Consider the following 21,319-nt stretch of genomic DNA (forward strand, 5'->3'; position numbering starts at 1 on the left):
CAGATGCTGAATCTTAAGGAATGTTTTTCTCAACCTCAAGTGAGCCCCAAATCGAAGCTTTGGGGACAAGGGAGATGCAAAGTCTTTCCAGACTGAGCACCAGAAACACTTTTCCTGCCTTCGGCTGGGCTCCAAGTCCTGATGGAGAATGTTAAAGCCATCACTGGGCTGCTGCTGCCCCTTGTCATTCTCAGATACTTTCTCAGCCCCTCCAGGAGGCCCATGGACAGGCCCAACTTGCCCCAACTCAGCAATAGGCAGGGGGCAGCCAGTGGGGGGTGGTAGGAAAGGGCTGCTTTCAAAGGGGACCTTAGCAGCAGAGTGTGGGGGTGTGGGTGGTATGGTCTGATCACACTCATTCCCATGCCCAGCCAGAGGGTTTTGGGAGTGTGCAGAGGAGAGCTGTCACCAAAGTTTGGCCTGGCCGAGCCTATTAAGGAAGCACTTCACTTCCGAAGCGAACAGATCTGCAGGCTCTGGGCCAGAGATAAGGGCACATGTCAAGGGAGAAGAGGGTGGCATGGATGGGCAGAGGAAGGCAGGGAAACAGGTACTGGAGACTACATATCTGTCATCTCTGGGCTGGACAAGGGCAAGCCCCTTGAAGCTGTTTCACCCAGCTCCCCCATGTAGATGTGAAATTAGGGAGGCAGTCCTGAAACCCTCCCAGCTATGTGGAAACACTCTGAACCCCATTTCCTCATCCCCAGCGCACATGCACATGTGTAGACACACACACACACACACACCTCTTGCAAGATGAGGGTATGGAAAATCAGGGTGAGTGCAACATGGCACTGAGACTTCCCTGGCACCCACAAATGAAGGTTCAGCCAGTGCAACCTCAGGGTCTAGGAAGGTGGGGAGGTGGCCCAGGGTCTTGGAGAGGGGCAAGGACATGGACAGGGAGCCCAAGCACGCGCGTGCGCACACACACACACAGTCTACACCTAGGACTCACGTCTGAGGGACTAGAGGCTGTTGGCAGGGAGGGCAATATTGGAGAAGGCACCCTAGAGAAACACAGATCATCCCAGCAGGGGTTCCCCACCACCCACCGCCCCAGGGCCACAGGTGGCCTTTGCCCTTAGTGGCCGGTTAGACCCCCAGATGGGCCAGTACCCCACCCCTAAGCCCTGTTCTGAACAATTCTTGCCAAATTGGAGCTCTTCCCCCCTACCCCAGGATCCCGGGAAGGTCTTTCTTGGCTGGGGTGGGGGTAGGCAACTGGGAAGATGTGGGGGCTTCTACATGAGTTCCTAGAGCGGACAACACATAGACCATGTGTTGGCACCCTCTATGCTAAGCGGGTGTTTTTCAGTCCTCAGCAAGCAACACGTGGAAGCTTCTAGTACAGCCTTGCCAGATGGCCCCACACTCACCTGCGCCGGCAACCTCCACCCAGTGTAGCCCAGGGCCAAAGCGGCCCCACCCATACCACCCAGCCACCCAGCCCAGAGAAGACACCAGCCAGTGTGTCCAACACTTCAGCAGGTGGGAAGCCCGGGGGAACCCTGGAGTGACTCAGCAGGGACATGCCCAAGGCCCTTCTCGAAACCCACTTCCATTCCACCATGTGGTTTTCTGTTTGCAACTAAAGGAGTGCATGAAGAGGTGTGATTTCAGTGCAGAAGCAGGGCTGCAAAATGGCTGGGGATGGGAGAAAAGAAGAGGAGAGGAAGAGGAGGCAAGGAGAGAGAAAGAGAGAAGAAAAGGAAAGAGAAAAGAGAGAGGAGAGGAGAGAAAAAGGAGAGGAAGAGAGGAAGGAATAGGGGAGGAAGAAAGGAGAGAAGAGAGAAAGGAGAGGAGATAAGAGGGAGACTAGAGTTAGGTGAGAGAGAAGAGTAGAGGGAGAGGGAATGTGAGAGGGAATTTGTGAGAGAGAGAGAGAGAGAGAGAGAGAGAGAGAGAGAGAGAGAGAGAGAGAGAGAGAGAGAGAGAGAGAGAGAGAGAGAGCTCACACCTCTGGGCCTGAAAGCCCTTCAACAGCAGAGCAGGAGCCTAGAGCACAGGACTTTCATGCACTCATCTGTGTTATTTTGGCCGCTTACACACTTAACAAAACTTATGTAATTGTGTGTGTACGTGAGTAATAAGTGTGTATGTTATGTGTACATGTGTGTGGAAGTGTATATATGTGTGTGCTACTGTGTGTGTGGAAGTGTATATATGTGTGTGCTACTCTGGCAGCTTACACAGGCATGGGACAGTGCATCTGTGTTACTTCTGCAGCTCGCACACATTTGTTCACAGCTCATGTGTGTGTCTGCGTGTCCTTTGGCAGATCACATGTGTCCCCCACAGGTCATGTGTCCTCTCGAAGCCCAAAGGCAGAAACTGTGACCACAGGGAAGGACAAGTCCTTAAGTCTCCTCCTGTAAGCCACCCCAACCAGCTCGACTCCAGAAGCCACTTTCTTTCTTGCCACATACTGTGGGGGGCTCCCCAGAGGCTGAACCACAGCCGTAAAGGACCATTCTGCACCCTCCCAGGGCAGAAGGACCCTCTCAGAACACACTGGGCAGCAGGAAGTGATAGGCAAAGTCCAGGTTATTAGAAACTGAGGGAGCAGGGTTCCCTCCCACCACTTAACACAAAGACCCAACAGGTCTCTGGCGTGCTACACTCAAATTCCCAGCAGCAGCTGCCCTGTCCACGGCCCAACACGGAAAACCAGGAGACCAGGAGAAAGAGCATGGCCCTCCCGGCCCCCCACCACCCCCACCCAGACCCAGAGCCAGCGCGGGGGGCGGGGGGGCTTCCAGGAAGCTGGGAGGTCTGAGCAGGGCAAAGGGGGCCCTTTTGGCGCCCTCAGCCCTGCCGAAGCCTGCAGGGTCTTCTGAAGTCCCACAGGAAGGCACAGGGAGGCTCTCTGCTCCTCTGGACGGCAGAGCGGCCACAGCAGGAAGGGGGGGAAGCCAAGAAACTCGCAGGAAACGGCGCAGGGCTGGGCCCGCCCTGACATATGGCACCTGGCGGCTGCCCAAACCCCACACCTCCTATCATCAAGCTCCTCGTTGTTTCAGGGGGTTTGAGTTGGGCTTTTTCTGCCGCTCACAAGTGAAGGAATCCTGAAGGATTCATACCTCAGAACCACAGGCTTTTTGGATGCAAAATGGACCCCAAGAATCAAGAGTCCAGTGGTTTTCCAACTTCTTTAAAAAAAAAAAAATAAAAACTATGGCAAACGTTGCTTTTCTCTCTCCAAAGGGCTCTTGCTTGGGCAGAGGGGGTGACTAGCCCAGGGAGAAAGGAGAAACGCTCCTGGGGGGTCCCCGAGAGGCGCCTGGGGCGCAGAGTGGCAGGTTCCAGGCACACAGGCGGCTGTCCAAATGCCTACGTGCAGGCGCTGTTCCCCCCACCCCACCCCCAGCACACCCCACCCCCAGCACACAGGAACAGAGACCCCGGGGGTCAGCAACGTGCAGGGGCCCCCACAACTCTGGACAGGGAGGCCGTCCAGACTCCAGAGCTGGCCAGGATTCCAGAGCTCTCCTGAGAGGAATGTGAGAGCCCAGGCAAAGGCGGGAACCGGGGCGCCGGGGCGCCTCCAGCTGCAAGGGGGGGCTCAACAGCCAGACTCCTACCCCCCACCCCCAGGAAGAGGAGGGGGGCGAGGAAGACAGTTGGGAGATGGGAAGGTACTGAAGACTCACAGGCTGGCCAACCAGCTGGCCAGCCTACCTCCATTCCCTCCACCCCCCCCCAAATGTATAGCCAAGCGCCAAAAAACGGTTCAGCACTCCAACACAGCTGCATCAAGACTGCAGCAAATGTGCAAAAGGAGGCACAATCAGGGGCACCCGACACCCAGGGGCACCACCCCGTGAAAACTAGATGGGCCCCAGCCAAGGGGGGCTGGGCTGGGGGGAATAAACCGTGGGAGCTGAAGGCTGCTCCTGGTCTTCCAAGCCTCCCCCCCCCCACCAACAGCTGCAGGGCACCCAGAACAGACAGCTGTGCCCCAGGGAAATACAACAGAGACTTGGGAAGGACGAAATTGCACAACTGGGGAGGGCAAAGAGGCGAGAGGAGGGGGCAGCACATTCTCTGGGCCCCCATGGGCAGCGGGTGGCGGGAAAAGCACATTTCCACCCAGAACAGCTGCGCACAAGGGACAAAGGCAGGGCGCAGGCCTCATACCCCCTCATACCAAGAACCTCAGTTCTACCATGAAGACCCTACAAGGCCACAGAAAAGTTGAGTAGGGTTTGCCAACACCTCAACAACAGAAAACAAAATCACAACACAAAAACCACCTCAACAACCAAAGTTCTGAAACAGAACTTTAGGGTCCTAAGAAGGTCAACACTTAGCTCCTTAAAATGGAAGTGTGGAGGATCAAATGTGTGGTGAGGGCTGGGTACACAAATGTCCTCTACATATATGACTGAGCCTGGGTTTAAAGGATGATGGGTTCAATGGTAAAGAGAAGACAAAGATGAAGAATAAAAAGAAAGAAGATGAAGAGAAGATGAAGACAAAGACAATGACAATGATGACAATGAAGATGAAGGAGAAGGAAGAGGAGAGAAGCCACCAAGCAAAAGAAGCCACCACTTCCAGCCCATCTGCCTAACTGTGCAAAAACCATTTGTCAATAACCTAAGCTTTCTAAACTAAAGAAAGAGGAGGATATGCTAATAATGGCAAAGACTAATCAAAAGTAAATTGTGGTGGAGATGTAGGGAGTCCAAGCCACAAGGAAAGTGCTTTTGCAAAGATTCAGAGGTAAAGAGCCCTTGGGTGCATATGAGTGAGGAAGACATGCTTCATCAAATCTTAGGAGGTTCCTGCACTCACCTCCTGACACAGAGGCTATTTACACATAGCCAAGTGGCTTATGCATACACAAGTGAACATGTTATCTAAGTTAACAATTGTCTAGTAAAGTCCAGAGTATGAAAACTGGTTTATGAAAGAGCTTAATACAGAGTAAAGATAAAATTCCAACTGGGATCAAGGCTCCTCCTCCACTCTGCTCTCCTTCCTCAAAGGCACCAGGCCCAGAGTGTTGGACTGATGCATCCTGCCCAAGGAGAAGGAAAGAAATGTTCGTCTTAAGTCAAAACATCCAGAAAATGAACACATCCTTGGTACCAGACACAACTAGAGAATACCATGGAGAATAGCAGGACCTACCCACTGACTGAAAACAACCAATCAACTTTAATCCTAAAATCACAAAAATAAGAATGAAAAAAATGGATCATGGGATTAATGAATATGCAAACTATAGAACTCTTACAAACATGAGGGAGAATCACTTGACTTTGGAGTGGAAGTGAGATTTCAACTGAGGGGACACAAGAGAGCACTGGCCTTGCATGAGCTGACTCAGGTTTGTAGGTGGACACCCACCTCATGCGGTCTTCTAAGCCCAGCAGAAGTGATCCCTGAACGCAAACAGGGAGTAAGCCCTGAGCACTGTTGGGTATGGGTTCCTCCTCCAAAAAACTATAAGAATGACCACAGGAGATATCTGGAGAGATGTGGTATGTGCTACTAAGCACATGCACAGGGTAGTCCCCCACTCCTCTCCCCAACAAAAGCCAAGCCCACCTAAATGCCCATTATGCAGTGGCTGGGGAAGTCTGGAGGAACTGGCAAAGATTCTGTAGTCTGCAGAAGGGCAAACCTTTGAGAACCAGATAAATGTAAATTGCTCAGGAATGTGCTAGAGCAGATGTTTCTCGCAGCTGTACCAATGAGAAGGTGGAACAACTGGTGGGGGTGGGGTGGGGGGGCCGGGGACCATTCAGAACCACGTTCCTCTTACCTAAGGATGGGCTTGTACCCAACAACGGTACAAGTGAAAATCTTTCACTCCCTCAAAAACTTCAATGAGACTGACCCCACCCCACCCAAATATTTAAGGAACAGAGTTCAAGAAGGCTAAGGCACATGACATAAAGACCCAACAAAGTGTGGCCCAGGAAAGAAATATGATCAAGGACATCAGAGCCAAGGAAGGCAAGATGTGTCTCCTCCCCCCACCCTACCCCTACCCCGTGTTATCAGCAGCAAGATCAAACTCCCAGGGGCCCTGAGGGCCCTTCGAAGGCCCTAGCAAGACCCAAGTTCAAGAGAGCAGATAAGATAATGCTGTAGAGGAGAGGGGCCAGAACCTTATGTAGTCCGCTCTGCCTGCGGTAGCATGCCAGGAGCAAACCACGAGCACCACTGAGTATGCTCCACCAGAGAAAGGGGCCCAGACACACACACCCCTCACCTCAGTACTTCCCACAGCAGTCCCCCTCAGGAAGGGAATAAACACAAAGGGCCCTAGCTACGTAATCTTGATTCGGGAGAGTCTGAACCACATGGGGGTTACCCTTGGAAGGAGAAGAAAAAAGCCCAGCAGCTTTACAATGACCCCCAAACCAGGGGAGGCATCAGCATCTGCACTTGCTGCATTGTCTTCCCCACCATGGGGTAAACCGGCTGGAGGCCAACCCACCGCTTAGGAAATAGAGAAGTGGAGAGTCACCTTGACTCAATTAAAGGTGCGGGAATATAGTCTCATAATTCACTCAGGTTGGGGTGGGGGGTTTGCCAGCAACTAGGAGGAAAGCACATTGCACCCCACCCCCATCTAAGCTACTTCTACCTTTCCTGCCCCACAGGGGGAGGGGGGCACCCAGAGTCTTGGGGCAGTGGGAGATAAAGACAAAGCTCGTCTCCTTTCCCAGCGGGAGGGGATGGAAGGAGGAAGGGTGAACCCAGCAGGGGAATGAGCTCATTTCTACCCCAGCCCTGCTCCTGAGACCCCATCACTTCCCCCACCATTTTTCATTTTTCTGCCCGGCTCAGAGCTGTTTCCTATAGAGCAACTGAGCAAATTATTTTGCGATCTTTCCTCTCTTTTTTGTCTCTCTCCTCTCTCTCCTCTTTCTCCTCTCCCCTCTTTCTCTTCTCTCTCTGTTCTTCTCTCTCCTTTTCTCTCTCCTCTCTCTTTCTCTCTCCTTTCTCCTCTCCTCTCTGCTCTCTCCTCTCTTCTCTCCTCTTTCTCCTCTCCTCTCTTCTAACTCTGCTCTCTTCTATCTCTTCTCTTCTCTCTCGTTTCTCCTCTTCTTTCCTCTCTCCTCTCTCTCCTCTTTCTCCTCTCTCTTCTCTCTCTCTGCTCTCTCTAATCTCTCCTCTCTTCTGTGTGTGTGTGTGTGTGTGTGTGTGTGTGTGTGTGTGTGTGTGTGTGTGTGTCTCCTCTCTCTCTCTCTCCAAGCAAGGCATTTCCTGCGACTGGGTCAGAATGCTGTTCTGAGCCCCGACAATGACCACGCAGTCAGCAGAAAGGGCCCTTAATTAGCCATCTCAGGTCCTTCGACACACATTTATTGTTGCAAGAAATGTATACATACAAATGGACAGGGGCCAGGCCTCACATGTGGCCCAAATTAGGCATCCGAGCAATGTTCCCTGGAGGGGAAAAATATCTTGGGGAAGGAAAAAAAAGTCTCTATGGAGAGAGTAAGTAACTGGCCTCAACTCCTGGCTGGATTCATAATTCTCTTGTCCTCAACATTTAAAAAAAAGGGGGGGGGAATAAACTTTCCAGTATTTGTACCCTAACAGTTTGGGGGGAGCTATTCTGCAGAAACTTCCACAGGTGTTAACTGCCTTCCCCAGGCCAGCCCCCAAGCATTCTTTTCCAACAAGCACAAACTGCGAAGACCCCTGTGCATTAAGAATGTTAATACCTCAATGCAGGTCGGCAGATCCTCAAGTCAGCAAGGTGCTGAGCCAACCTGCATTCTGGACACTTTGGGTGACCTCTATCCCCCAACTCTAGTCTCTAGGGCCCCCTCAAAGGTTTCAGCCCAGTGACCTTTGGACGATGCCCCCAGCATTGCCACATGTCCCATGAGGCTGTGAGGAACCAGGTCGGTCCCTCCCGTGAATGTACAGTTGAAGAATCCTTCACCACTGGGGGTTGGGGGGAGCCAAGGGGCGCATCTGGCCTAGCCATTCCTCTAGATGCATTTAAAACAACACAATCACTCACTCACACTCATCCGCACACACAGTATACCCTGATGGCGGCCTCACGCCAGAAAACAGGCACGCAAAGTGCAGCAAGGAGCCGGGTAACACTCTGGGAACTGCCTTTGTCCCTGCTTCAGCACTTTACCAGGCTGGCAGGCCTGACATCCGCACCCTGAGGTGTAGCAAAGCACAGCTTCATCCAAGAAGCCACTGCACCCCAAGGATGCTGGGTGCCCCAAGGTGCCACTCACACAGGCCCGCCAAGGCTGCAGAGAAACAATTGTGGGCAGCCCCCTCCTCCGCAGTGCAAACCCACTTTTTGGAACAGGGAAATGGGGGAGACCATGAGGCCAGGGCTCGCCTCCAAGCTGGATACTGTCTACCCCACCCCCTGCCTCGTGGTCTGGCGGGCGGATTCCTGGGGCCCAGGCAGCGCGGCCAATGACCACGACGGTTTTCCACGGGAAAATGGAGTCCGGGGGCACAGGATCGATTTACGAGCTTCGAGCTGAGCTTCGGGTCCGTGATCCTTGAGTCTGGGTGAGGCGAGGGGGGTGGGGTTCAGGACTGTGGCTCTGCAACCCGGGGGGCAAAAAGCAAACAGCACCACTTGCACAAAAAAAAAAAAAAAAGCAGTTTTTTTTTTTTTCAGATTCCAGGGCAGAGAACTGGGTGGGCTATTTACATTTCAGCCAAACGGACGCCAAGGCAGGGAATTAAAAAGGCAACTTAGCAAAGCCAGCTTGACGATTCTCGGTGGAACTTTTCTAAACTGAGTTGGAGGGGACTGGGGGAGACTAGGGAATGAAAGGGCCTCCCTCAGCACACAGTCCCTTCTTAGTCAAATATGTGCTCAAGTTAAGGGACTTTTGGCCACTGTTACTTCATAAACGTCGTCCTTTTTTTTTTTTCACACCTCTTCCCGCCCCTTCACCCCACACCACCCCCAAAAAAAGAGGTCTTAGCAAGTATTTAAGCCAAGGCACCCATTTACAACAGGAACAAATTTTTAAAAAGTGCACTTGGCGGGTATTGGGTTTCACACAAAGGTGAAGGCGTGGCCCTGGAGAAGTCTCCATGAGAAAACCACAGGGTAGTTAACAGCTGGGCACAAAGGTGCAAACCCTGGGCAGAAAATAACCTGGGCACAAGGGCCAACCCCCAGGTTGCAGGAGATGGGAACTGACTGTAGAGGGACCATGAATTCCCTGACAGGGCCTACCATGTGTAAAAGACAGTATCACCATTTCCTGTTGGGAAGAGACCCCCACAGTGAACAGTCTGATCAAAAGGCTACAAAAATGAGGGGCTGGGCTGGGTTGGGGCCACTGGCGGGCTGTGATTCTCTGCCCCTTCAGGCTACGCTCAAATGTAGTAACTTCCAATCGCTTCCAAACCACTATTAGCAAGACTTTTGAGGGTTTTTCTGAAGGACGTGGCAGTGTTGTGCGGGTCACCATTCCACTTAGTCCTACTCTTAAGAAATGTCAGTCTCCACCTAACCTAGGGTAGTTACTCCCTTTTGTGTGCGGGTGCGCGGGGGAGGGGGGGTGCCAATCACTCAGCCTCACTTGGCAACTAAGTTTCTTACCGGGCCTAACTTGGAAACAAAAGTCAGCTCTGCTTTTCCCTTTCCAGACACCTACCAGGTAGAAGAAGTGGAAATGGAGAGGCATTTCTGGTGGGGGGGGGGGGTGATTGCCCTCATGTGCAAGACCAGGCGCTCAGGGGAAAAATTCATCTGGCACTGGCACTGTCCTGAACTTGGGTATGCTAGCCAGACTGTCTGAGCGCAGGAGGGACCCCTAGAAATTTATCAATGGGACCCCAAAATCGAAGAGATTTAAACTCTCTTCACTCTGAGCGAGAACTCACTTGGATCAGGAAAAGTGTGTGTGCGCGCGCACACGCAGGCGCGTGTGTCCTTGTGTGCGTTAGTGGGGACAGCTGTTGAGTCTTTGGGAACTTTTCATTCTTCCAGTCTGCTTAAGCGTAAAAACACTAACTAAAACTGGATGTATTTTTTCTTTTTCTTTCTTTCCTTTTTCTTTTAACCAATCCCACCGTCCCCCAAAGAGTCAGTAAAGCCGCCAGTGAGAAATGTTGGAGTTTGCCAACTTCCCCAACCGCGCGGGGGCTGCAAGCAATCACTCACGTCGGGCCATGAGTTCTCTCGACCTTCGATGGGGCTTCACGAGGTTGTCCAAGCATGCTGCCCCAGGCCGAGTGGCCACGAGTCATCCGCCCCGAGACAATGACATCATGTGAGCCATTGGACAGGAAGTTGGGCTCGGAGGAGCGAAGGGCAAAGTGGCAAAAGCCCCCATCAGAATGCGCAAACCCCACCACCACCACCACCACCACCACCACCACCACCATTCTCCTGGGTGCACGCGATCAAAAGAAGAAAAAAGGGGAAAGAGGAAAAAAAAAAGAATAAAAGTCACCCTCTGCGGGGGGAAAAAAAACCTTACCTGAAAGAGAAAATGAAAAAAGGGGGAAGAAAAAAACGCACATGCTGGCAATCGATCCAATTGGCAATGAAACCAATCCCTCCTCCAACTCCAAGGCCACGCACAGGCGGGCGCGGTGCGGGTGAAGGTGGTTCCACGGGCCCGGGAGGAACTTGGAAGCCGAAATGTGCGGTGGGAACAAAGCCGAGCGGGGCAGGAACACGGACAGGGACAGGGGCAGTGTCAGTTTAGTTCCTGCGCTCGCTGGGCAACTTTGGGCAGGAGCCGCCGCGCGCTGCGGGGTGCCAAGCCAGGGCAGGGCGGGCAGCCGGGTTGTCACCCACTTCGGGGCGCGCACACAAAGCCGGCTGCCCGGGAGGGACCTTGGAGACACCTAACCACGAGTGTCAGATCGCCGCACCCCAACCCATCAGCGCCCCGCACACACATCCCGGGGGCCCCCCAAACCCGTGCGGCGCGCCCTGCTCCTCGGGGTTGCTTGGCATTCCCTTCCTTGCACCCTGGACCAATGCGCACGGCAACTTTCCTCCCTCCGCCGGACCGGGCACCCCGAGAGATCTTGGGTACCCAGACTCCGCCACTCTCATTCCCTGGGGAGCCCCCATCACCCCAATCCCTCTGTGCGCCCCTCCAGCCACCCAACTCCCCAACCACCCAGCCGCCTCGCCTTACCTGCACAGCTCGAGGAAGTCTGCGCCCTGGGCCCGCGAGGCTCCGGGAGCGCCGGCGAGCAGCAGCAGCAGCAGCGGCAGCAGCTGCTGCAGCGCGATCGGCGAGCGCAGCGGGCACCCGGGGCGCACGGGCCCCAGGTGGGCGCTCCTCCGGGCAGCGGCGGCGGCGGCCCCCATGGTGGTGCCGGGGCCCAGCGGCAGCACCAGAGCCGCGGCCCGGGCAGGCACGGACGCCGAGGCGCGGTGGAGCGAGCGGAGCGGGCGCTGGAGCCGGAGCCGAAGCGGCCGACGCGAGCGCAGCGCGACGCGACTCGACTCGACTCGACTCAGCTCGGCTCAGCTCGGCTCGGCTGGGCTCGGCTCGGTGGTGGCTGCGGCGGCCCCGGAACCGCGTCACGTGACCCGCCCGGCGCCGCCCCGCCCCCGCCCCCGCCCCGCTCACGTGACCCTCTTGCTCAGGTGATCCCCGCCCGCCGCGGCCCCGCCCGCCCGCGTCACGTGACGCCGTCCAGAGGTGCGCGCGCGCGCGCGCGGGCCGAGGAAGCCTGATGTGGGCGCGCGGCTCGGCGGGGCAGGTGCAGGTGCGCGAGGCGTTGCCCCCTCCTGGTCCCACACCCGGGCCTGCGCGCGGGGAGGATGCGGGGAGGATGCGAGGCTGTGATGGTTGGCTGGCTGGGCTTCTCCTGCCTCGCCGCCCTGTAGGAGCTCGGGGAGCATATCGCCAAGCGGGTTAGAGGGGCTTGGAGGGCTCTCCCCGCTCACTGCATCTGTGCACCCATGCACCCGACTCACTGGACACAGCCCCTCGCTCGAGGCCTGCCTTTCCCGGTGCGGGCTTCCTCCCGCAGGAAGGCGGCCTCCACCCCCACCCCCAAGGCAGAGCATGTGGCAGACGAGACAGGCCAGGCGGCAGGAACGTCCTGATCCTATCCAGAGAGGCCACGCAGCGCAGCTTAGCGAATCTCTGTCTGTCTCATCACACACACACACACACACACACACACACACACACACACACATTCTCTCTCTCTCTCTCCAGCTCTAGAGTTTAGAGGCCACGCAGCCCAGCTTAGCAAATGTCTCTGTCTCCCTCTCTCTCTCTGTCTCCCTCTCTCTCTCTCTCCCTCTCCCTCCCTCCCTCCCTCTCTCTCTCTCTCTCTCTCTCTCTCTCTCTCTCTCTCTCTCTCTCTCACACACACACACACACACACACACACACACACACATATTCTCTCCTATCCAGAGAGGCCATGCAGCCCAGCTTAGCGAATGTCTGTCTCTCTCTTTCTCCAGCTGTAGGGTTGAGCAGTCCAGCTTAGTGAATGTCTCTCTTTTTCTCTGTCTCTCTCTGTGTCTCTCTCTGTCTCTCTGTCTCTTTCTCTCTCTCCAGCAGGAACATCCCTATCCAGAGAGGCCACGCAGTCCAGCTTAGCAAATGTCTGTCTGTTTTTCTCTTTCTTCTCTCTCCAGCTGTAGGGTTGAGCAACCCATCTTAGTAAATCTCTCTCTCTCTCTCTCTCTCTCTCTCTCTCTCTCTCTCTCTCTCTCCCTCCTTCCCTCCCTCTCTCCAGCTCTAGAGTTGAGCCCACGCCGCGTGGCCAGCCGCTGAGCACAAAAATTCTATCTGAAAATAAATGGAAAGGGGCAAATCTGGCCTCGGGAGTTAAGTGAAAGGATAGAGGATCAGGTCAAAGGACTTTCCACTTAATACAGGGCTGCCCAAATTAATGATTTCGGGAAATGTGGGTAGGTCGGGTGGGAGAGAACGCCTGCAACAAGCAGGTGTGGAATTTGGAGACTAATTGACCCAAAGACACTTAACAAGAGCTGAGGTTGGAAGCAATACTCATGATGAAGTAAGGTTTGTGTCCACTAGCATTCTGGCCTCCTAGCTCATTTCATCCTGACGGGCCTGTCGGAGTGGTTATACTAATCAAGAAACTGAGGAGCAAAGAGGAAATGATTTGATAGGTCATGCATGTAAGCTAATAAGTGAAAAGGCCAAGCTTGGGCACAAGCCAGAAACTGTGCCAATCACTATGCAGTCATTTTAGCCAGCACTGCAGAAAAATAATAAAGCCTAAGAAAGAATAATGATAGAGAGAGTCCATAGAAAAGCTTCAGTGACCCGTGTGAGCATCAAGAAGGTCTTTATTATGCAACTCCAGTGCCAATAACTAACACAAAGAACTTCACAACAAGCACCATAGTATAGCTGATAGGACCCTTGCCTTGCATGCAACCAACTTGGGGCCAATCCCCAGCATTCCATGTGGTCCCCTGAGCCTACCACCAGTGATTCCTGAGTATAGGGCCAGAAGTAACTTCTGAACATCAAAAAGTGTGACAAAAAAGAAAAACTTCAACAGGTTTATTGCAACTCAGAATGATCACTATTTCCAAAGAGAAAAATATATCATTATCATGGAAAGGTCTAGAACCAACTTAAGCAATTAGAAATAACATCACCTAATAGTTGGAAAAGCTAGCCTTTCTGTTTCCTAAAGTGATGCAATGAAAAATATTGCCTTGGGATAATATCTTAAAAGAGCCTATAATCATGACTCAGAAGCAGATGTAAAATGAACATGTGTCAAGATACTACTTAACTCATTAAATAATGTAAAGGCCAGCAAGCAACATGTTGCAACTGGTTCACAGGAGAATCCAAAGTGAAACCAAAGCATATAGTAGTCAATAATGCTGGGTTAAGTTGGCTAATAGAAAACTAGTCAATATCCATAGATCATAAATCAACTGAAGGTCCTAAGAGAGATAGTACAGGGGTGAAGTCACTTATGTTGCATGTGTCCAATCCAGTTAAGTCTCCAGCATTGCATGTAGTCTCCCAACCAGAGGTTCAATAGTGATTTCTGAGCACAGAGCCATGGGTAAGTCCTGAGGACCACTAGGTGTGGCACAAAAACTAAAATTAAAAAAAAAATCAGCTGAAGGACTAGACATGCAGCTCAGCAATAGAACAATTGTCTCACATATGTGAGACCCAAGGTTCATCCCCAACACTGGGAGTGGAGGTGGGGATGGGTCAGGGAGATGCTCTAATGATTGGAGCACATACTTTGCATGAGTATTTTCCAGGCTCAATTTCCAGCACACATGGTCCCCCTGAGAACCTCCAGGGGCAACTCCTCCCCACTATCAAGGAACCAGAAATAGGTTGTCCTGTGTAGCCTCACTGAGTAGCCTCCAAACCTAACCACAAGAACAATAGCAATTGCTTACCCAGAAACAACTTGGATTTTTAGACATAAGACTCAGAGAGAGATGCCATTGGGGCTCTGAGTGTTGGAGTTGTAAGACAAGGGGACAAGCCCCTCCATCAAATCTATTCAAATGAAAGAGACAAGAAGTTCAAAATGGACTCACTTGTGCTAAGCCTTTGCATCACTAAACATGTACTACCTAAAGTCATAATGGTTACTATCTCTCCCAGGAACATAATCTTAAACCAGTCATGTTGAAATTACTTGACTCTAAACATTTAATCTTTCCAATAGATCCTTGCAGTCTGCTTTAAAAAAAAAAAAAGGCTTATCCCTGCCAATTTGTTCTCTCTGGTCCTGTCCTCCCTGGTCCACTCCCTTCTGCCTGGTATCTTTAGTTTTTCTGTTCACTCCTTGGAACTCCTTTCTATCTGCTAGATAGGGGGGGGCTACTCATTTCATGGATCCTTGAAAGAAAGCCAGTGAGCTCTTGAAAATGTGTTCCAATGAATGTCATTGTTTATCACCTCAGCCCAGAAGAATGTCCTACACAATGCCTAGCTCTCCCAGTGCTGTTGTCATTCATGTCAAGGTCCTACAGACCTACACAATTGAATAGAGTTTTAAATTAGACAATCACATCCAGACCGAAACAGTCTAAGAGAAAAGAAAACTGGATTGGAACAAACAGAACACCAGTGCTTTGAGGACCCTCTCACCCCAACTCTAATCCCCATACCCTTGCCCCACAAAAAAAAATGAACACTTTTTTTGATCAGGAGAATCGACAACAGTCTGAGGGAGCAAATCTGGCCTCTTGGCTATGAATCAAGTTTGACTGGGAAGGAGAGTTTCTACGTTCTCCAGCTAATTCGCCCATCCTCAGAGTTGCCTGAAGTTGTGCTGAGCTGAAGTCTTTGGTCACCTAACATCTGACACTTTCCTGAGTCCTGTTCTAGCTCCGGAATCAACCAGCAACTTTGATCCAGCTGAGATTTTTATCATCGCCTGCCAATTTGTTAGAAGTGCCAATTTGTGGACCACACATTCTGACTGTCGAGTCAAATGCTGCAAGAAGCTGTTTTGAACCAACTGCTCAGACACACTTCTCACACACAAATGTCTGTGTGCCCCAAAGTAGTGGAGAATAAAGAGACCAGGCAACCAACAAAAAGGCATGATCCTTATTGGAGCCCAGGATAGGAAGATGCAAGGGACATTGAGGACATTGAGGGAAAATATTGACTGTGTGTTCAAGATGACAAAGTCGCATGCTAGATGGCACAGTGTTGCATTGTTTGCTTTCAATTTTACAGCACACCTTTGGAGGGGGAATAAAAACAGACATAGATGTGAGCCCACGGCCCCATGTTATGGGGTGAATTATGTCCCTCCCAAAAGATCTGTTGAAACCCTAACCCCCATTACTTTAGAATGTGACCTTATTGGAAAATGTAGTCATTGCAGATGGAATGAGTTAGCCTTGGAACATTCCTGTGTAGGGTGCGCTGCGAGCCGGCCCTGTCTAGGGTCTTTAGAAGAAGTTATCGGGGCTCAGGGCAGGCTTCCCCAGAAGAGCCAAAGTGGCATATTTATTATTTTCAATTAGAGTTGCTTGGGAAACAGCCAATAAAGAAATGATAGTCTGAACCTCCCTGTCTCCTAAAAGGGGGCAATAAATCTCTGCAGTGAGACCCCCTCTGGGGAAGACACCTCTGACTCCCCCCACCCCACCAGACCAGACTCTCAGAGTCTCTTTCTTCCTGTGAATGAGCTTTGCTCGGCTCACAAAATCAGTGTACAAACCTCTGCTTCCTTTGTCCCACCAGCTCTTCACGGCTTTCTTGCTTCTTTGTCTAAGAGACAGACCAGCAGCCTGGGTCAATTGTTCCTTTGCACCTCTGGGACATCTCCCATGTGCAAATTAAATTGGGGTTTCTTCCTTCTCCTGTTCATGCCCCCTTTGGTAGCAGGGCTGTTTCTGCTAAGAGTCTGGCTGAGAAAAAGGAACTGTTCATTCTGGGCGATGGGAAGACACACAGAAAAGATAGGCCAGATGAGGAAGGACGAGCACCAGTAATGAAGAATCACAAGCATCTGCCAAGTTAGATAGAGCAGCAAGAGAGCCTGTCTTGGGTCCGCTAAGCCCCAGGCAGGAGGGAATGGGGAACCCAACTCTGGCCTTGAGGCCCATGAGAGAGAAATTTCTATGATTGCCACAGCTCAGCCCTTGATAGTCTTGGAAACTATGGCTACAAGCACAAAAACATCTAACAGAACCAGACCCTTAAATGATTCCCTGCTATTGTACATGGGCTGATATTTTTGTATTTTTCTTTTGAGGGAGGAAGCAGAAAGTGGTCACTCCTGGCTGTGATTTGTGGAAACACTTATGTCAGCAGAACCCCAGATTCCTGCATACAGAGCCTGTGCCCCAAACCTTGAATCTCTGTCTATGTCTGTCTCTCTCTTTCTCTTTCTCTCCTTTCTCTCTCTCTCCTTTCTCTCTGTCTCTCTGTCTCTCTCTATCTCTTTGTCTCTCTCCCAGGATTGTCTTTGCTCATCTGAGTATTCACTGATGGGTACAGAGGAACATTTTTTCAAGGTGCTGCTGTACTTTGTTTCAGCGAACCTAGAGCAGATATGCAACCTTGTAACAAGTAGGCCCAACTAGTTTCTAATGAGAGGGTTCTAGTCTCCTTGCCTGGGATAGCTAGCCTGGCTTTGTGAACACAAGTTCAGCCAACAGACCCCACAAAACAGCACTGGAGACTGACATTGTGTCCCTTCGTGGTGAAAAGAACTCTAGGAGTTGAACAAAGCCAATGCACCTTGACAGCCCTAGACATGCTTTCAAACAGGTACTCAGAGATCTCTCTCCTCCTCCTCCTCTATTTCAATCTCTTCCCCTCCTTCTCTCCTATCTCTCCCCTTCTCTCTCTTCTTTCTCCCTCCTTCTCTCTTCTATCTCTCCCTCCTCTCTCTTCTCTCTCTTCCTTCTCTCTCTTTTATTTCTCTTCTATCTCTCCCTCCTCTTCTCTCTTCTATCTCTCTCTCTTTCCCTCTCTCCTATCTCTCTCCTCTCTCATATGTATGAGCACACAAAAGCACACCAAGAACTCTAGAAACTTCTCTAGACATGCTGGGAAAGGCATCATTCTGCCTTTACAACACCTTGTCATCACTCTGGGCACATTTCTTGGGCCCTGCTATGGTACATGAAAGGCTATCTGCCCAGAAGACAGAACTATGCTTTAGATAAGATAATCCAAATGGTAGCTGGTTCTTTGGATGAGGCCATGGTGTGGTGACTGTGTAGGACAATGCCCTTGTTCTTTGGTGACAAGTGTTGGCCTGGAAGTAGTTTCAAGTGCTCCCGAAAGGAATGTCCACGTGAGCAGATAGCAGATGTCAAGAATAGAAGCTGCTTTGACAGGGATTCTGAGACTACCTCTGTAGTATTCTTAGATTATTGAAGATAGAAATATTTTATATTTTATGATGTTGGAGACTTTTTATGTGATTATTGGTTATTTAACTTTTTCAAGTCTGTCGTCTACTTTTTGTTTGTCTTTTTCCCTGCTCTTTTCTGAAATCAGTACTAGAAGGTTCTAATTGGGAGTGGCTTCATAGTCTTTCAATCCCTCAATTAGTGAATGCAGCAATTGAGGACCTAGCAATGAATCACTAATACTGACCTGTTCCCAACTATCTTTCAGCCCCTTCAACTTTGTTATATATTATATCTTTGTTATCTTTTTATATATATATATATCTTTGTTCTGTGATCAACACTAAACACGTATGTCTTCTAGTTTTGTTTTGTCTATTCAATGTTATAGTCTTATATTTCACAGATAGGCAGAACTGCCAAACATTTGACTTTATCCTTCTAGCTTATTTCTCTTCCCACAATCCCCTTGAGCTCCTTCCATTTTGTTGTAAATGGCACATGTTCATCTTTTTTTGGTGGCTGACTAGCTTTCTATTGTGTAAATGTACCATGTCTTCCTAAAGTGGCCATCTGTCAGCAGGTACTTCAAGTGCTGCCTCTTTTGTAGTTATTGTACAGGCACTCCACTAAAATGAGGTGATTAAAACTTTGGGCAGAAATATTTTTTTCTATTCCTGAGAGAGATATCTAAAGGTGTGATTGCTGGAATCTATGGGAGCTATTTTCAGATCTGACGGAAGCTCCAATGCTTCATTTCCAAATTGGTTGAACATTTCTCAGATGAGTGCTGGGAGAAAGATCCCACCACAGGAAAGATCAGTTCAAGGACTGAGGGACAGCTCGAAGGGCTGGAGCACCTCCCAGAATGATTTCTGAGAGCCACCATGTTGAGCCCCCCAATCCCACCCCAAGAAAAAAAACCTTCAAGTTTGACTGCTTGTAAGTCAAACCTAGAAGAATAGGGGCAGAAAAGGGGGGGGGGGATAATGCATATATACAAAGGGCCAGGAGAGATGCATGAACAGGATCAGACACAGAAAAGATGGAAACTGAGGCTGGAGCAATAGCACAGCAGGTAGGGCACTTGCCTTGTAGGTCCAGGTTGGATTCCCAGTACCCCATACAGTCCCCTGAGTACTAAAGGACTGATTGCTGAGTGTAGAGACAGGAATTAGTCCTAAACACCATCAGGTATGGAAGGAAGGAAGGAAGGAAGGAAGGAAGGAAGGAAGGAAGGAAGGAAGGAAGGAAGGAAGGAAGGAAGGAAGGAAGGAAGGAAGGAAGGAAGGAAGGAAGGAAGGAAGGAAGGAAGGAAGGAAGGAACTTTCCCTCATTAGTGTTTGGTTAGTGCTGCAGATGGCTCCTTTCTCTCTGTATTGGGTCAGCTTCTATAGTCATAAGTGACTGCCTAAGAAATTCAGATATAATTGAATCTAAAGTGAGGAATGAGAACAGTGGACAAAATAAGACCATAAGACTTATGGTGTGTCAAAGACCATTTGGGTATTACATCATTTACTCTCCAGAGTGATTCCATGAGACAAGTATTTTATTATCCGCATGGAAAAGATGAGAAATTTGGCAGCAGGGAGAAATTAAAGATGGTCAATTAAGCTCGTGTCTGTGGGAGAGAAAGCTCAAACAGACAGAAGCGCAGGGCTCAAGCCCCGGCACCACATAGTCCCCGAAGCATCAGCACACGTGGTCCCTGAGCACCAAGCCAGGAGAAACCCATGAGCACTGCCATGTGTGGCTCCTAAACCAAAACCCAAATCAAATCATCAGTAAAGATCATGAAAGAATGACAGAGCTAAATATGTCTTGTATGATCTGGTTTAAGTATATATAACTCTAATACAAAAAATTAAATGTCATTAGATTTGTTTGTTTGTTTGAAAACCACACCGAGGGGCCGGAGAAATAGCATGGAGGTAAGGCGTTTGCCTTTCATGCAGGAGGTCATCGGTTCGAATCCCGGCGTCCCATATGGTCCCCTGTGCCTGCCAGAACAATTTCTGAGCCTGGAGCCAGGAATAATCTCTGAGCACTGCCAGGTGTGACCCAAAAACCACAAAAAAAAAAAAAAAGAAAAGAAAAAGAAAAAAAGAAAACCACACCGAGGGCCCGGAGAGATAGCACAGCGGCGTTTGCCTTGCAAGCAGCCGATCCAGGACCAAAGGTGGTTGGTTCGAATCCCGGTGTCCCATATGGTCCCCCGTGCCTGCCAGGAGCTATTTCTGAGCAGACAGCCAGGAGTAACCCCTGAGCACTGCCGGGTGTGGCCCAAAAAACAAAAAGAAAGAAAGAAAGAAAAGAAAACCACACCGAGAAGTGCTCAGGGCTTACTCCTGGTTTTTCACTCAGGAATCATTTTTGGTAGGTTCAGGGTACCCTATAGGATGCTGGGGGATTGAACTCAGGTTGGTCGCGTGCAAGACAAATGTCCTCCCCCACTGAATTAGCACTCAGGTCCAAAATGTTACTAAATTTTACAATTTATGGATCAGATGTTGAGAGAGTTGGAAAGTGAGACATATTTTTAGTTAGGTTCCAGAAAAATTAGTTGGGAAATAGGACAGATCAGAAGCATTTTTGTTTGTTTGTTTGTTTGGAGACCACACCTTGAAGTTCACAGGCCTTACTCCTGGCTCTGTACAAAGGAACTACTCTTGGTGGGACTCAGGAAACGTGGTGGGACTCCCTCAGGTGAGGGAGATGGAACCCGGGTCAGTTGCATGCATGGCCTTACCTACTGCCTTAGCTTGCCAACCCCTGAAAGAAACTTTAACCAAAGTATGTGAAATTAAGGTGACCCGAAAATGTGTTCTTTCCCAGAAGATCCCATTGCAGTTGCTCACCACTGGCCATTTGAAGAGCTCGAGCCTTCTAGCTTCGTAGGGCTGCATGGAGGCCTGGTGTGAAAAGAGCTGGGATTGATCCAGGCCCAATCCAGCAGCCAACTTCTTGCTGGCAAAGACCAACAACCACTAAGTGACAAAGGTGTGAGCTCACCACACCCACCCTTCGCCCCAAGACACAGTACCCTTAACTCTAAAGGCAAAGTTCTGGAACTTTCTCTCCAAGAAAGAGAGTCCCAAATAAGCCACTTTTTTCTTGTGCTGGGTGTGAGCTATCTGTGTGAGATAGCACAGCTCTCTGGAATGCAATCCCAAAGTCAGGGTAGAGCATTGGAGAAAGCTGGCAACTGGGAGAGTCAGGGGTGATTTCTGCCCCTATTCTTCTAGGTTTGACTTACAAGCAGTCAAACTTGCAGGTTTTTTTTCTTGGGGTGGGATTGGGGGGCTCAACATGGTGGCTCTCAGAAATCGTTCTGGGAGGTGCTCCAGCCCTTCGAGCTGTCCCTCAGTCCTTGAACTGATCTTTCCTGTGGTGGGATCTTTCTCCCAGCACCCAAGGCCAAGAGACTGATCTTTAGCCCTGGGTGCAATGTTATCTATCATCTCTGCTCTGTATGACTCCATGCCTCCACCACACTCTGCCACCAGACTAAAG

The 21,319-nt window shown here is 50.6% G+C and overlaps 2 protein-coding genes across 5 annotated transcripts in view; one reads left to right on the plus strand and one right to left on the minus strand.

Annotated features, from left to right (window-relative positions):
• IGF2R (insulin like growth factor 2 receptor) overlaps positions 1-11,320 on the minus strand; it is a 78,386-nt gene extending 67,066 nt beyond the window's left edge. Inside the window, exon 1 of the mRNA XM_049765311.1 lies at positions 11,130-11,320. Coding sequence (XP_049621268.1) covers positions 11,130-11,305 — 176 coding nt within the window. The 5' untranslated portion in view covers positions 11,306-11,320. The remainder of the gene's footprint in view (positions 1-11,129) is intronic.
• Positions 1-21,319, plus strand: part of TCP1 (t-complex 1) — a 130,514-nt gene that overhangs the window by 14,120 nt on the left and 95,075 nt on the right. The gene's annotated exons all lie outside the window — the stretch shown is intronic.

Source organism: Suncus etruscus, chromosome 18, assembly GCF_024139225.1.
Source record: "Suncus etruscus isolate mSunEtr1 chromosome 18, mSunEtr1.pri.cur, whole genome shotgun sequence".
NCBI lineage: Eukaryota > Metazoa > Chordata > Mammalia > Eulipotyphla > Soricidae > Suncus > Suncus etruscus.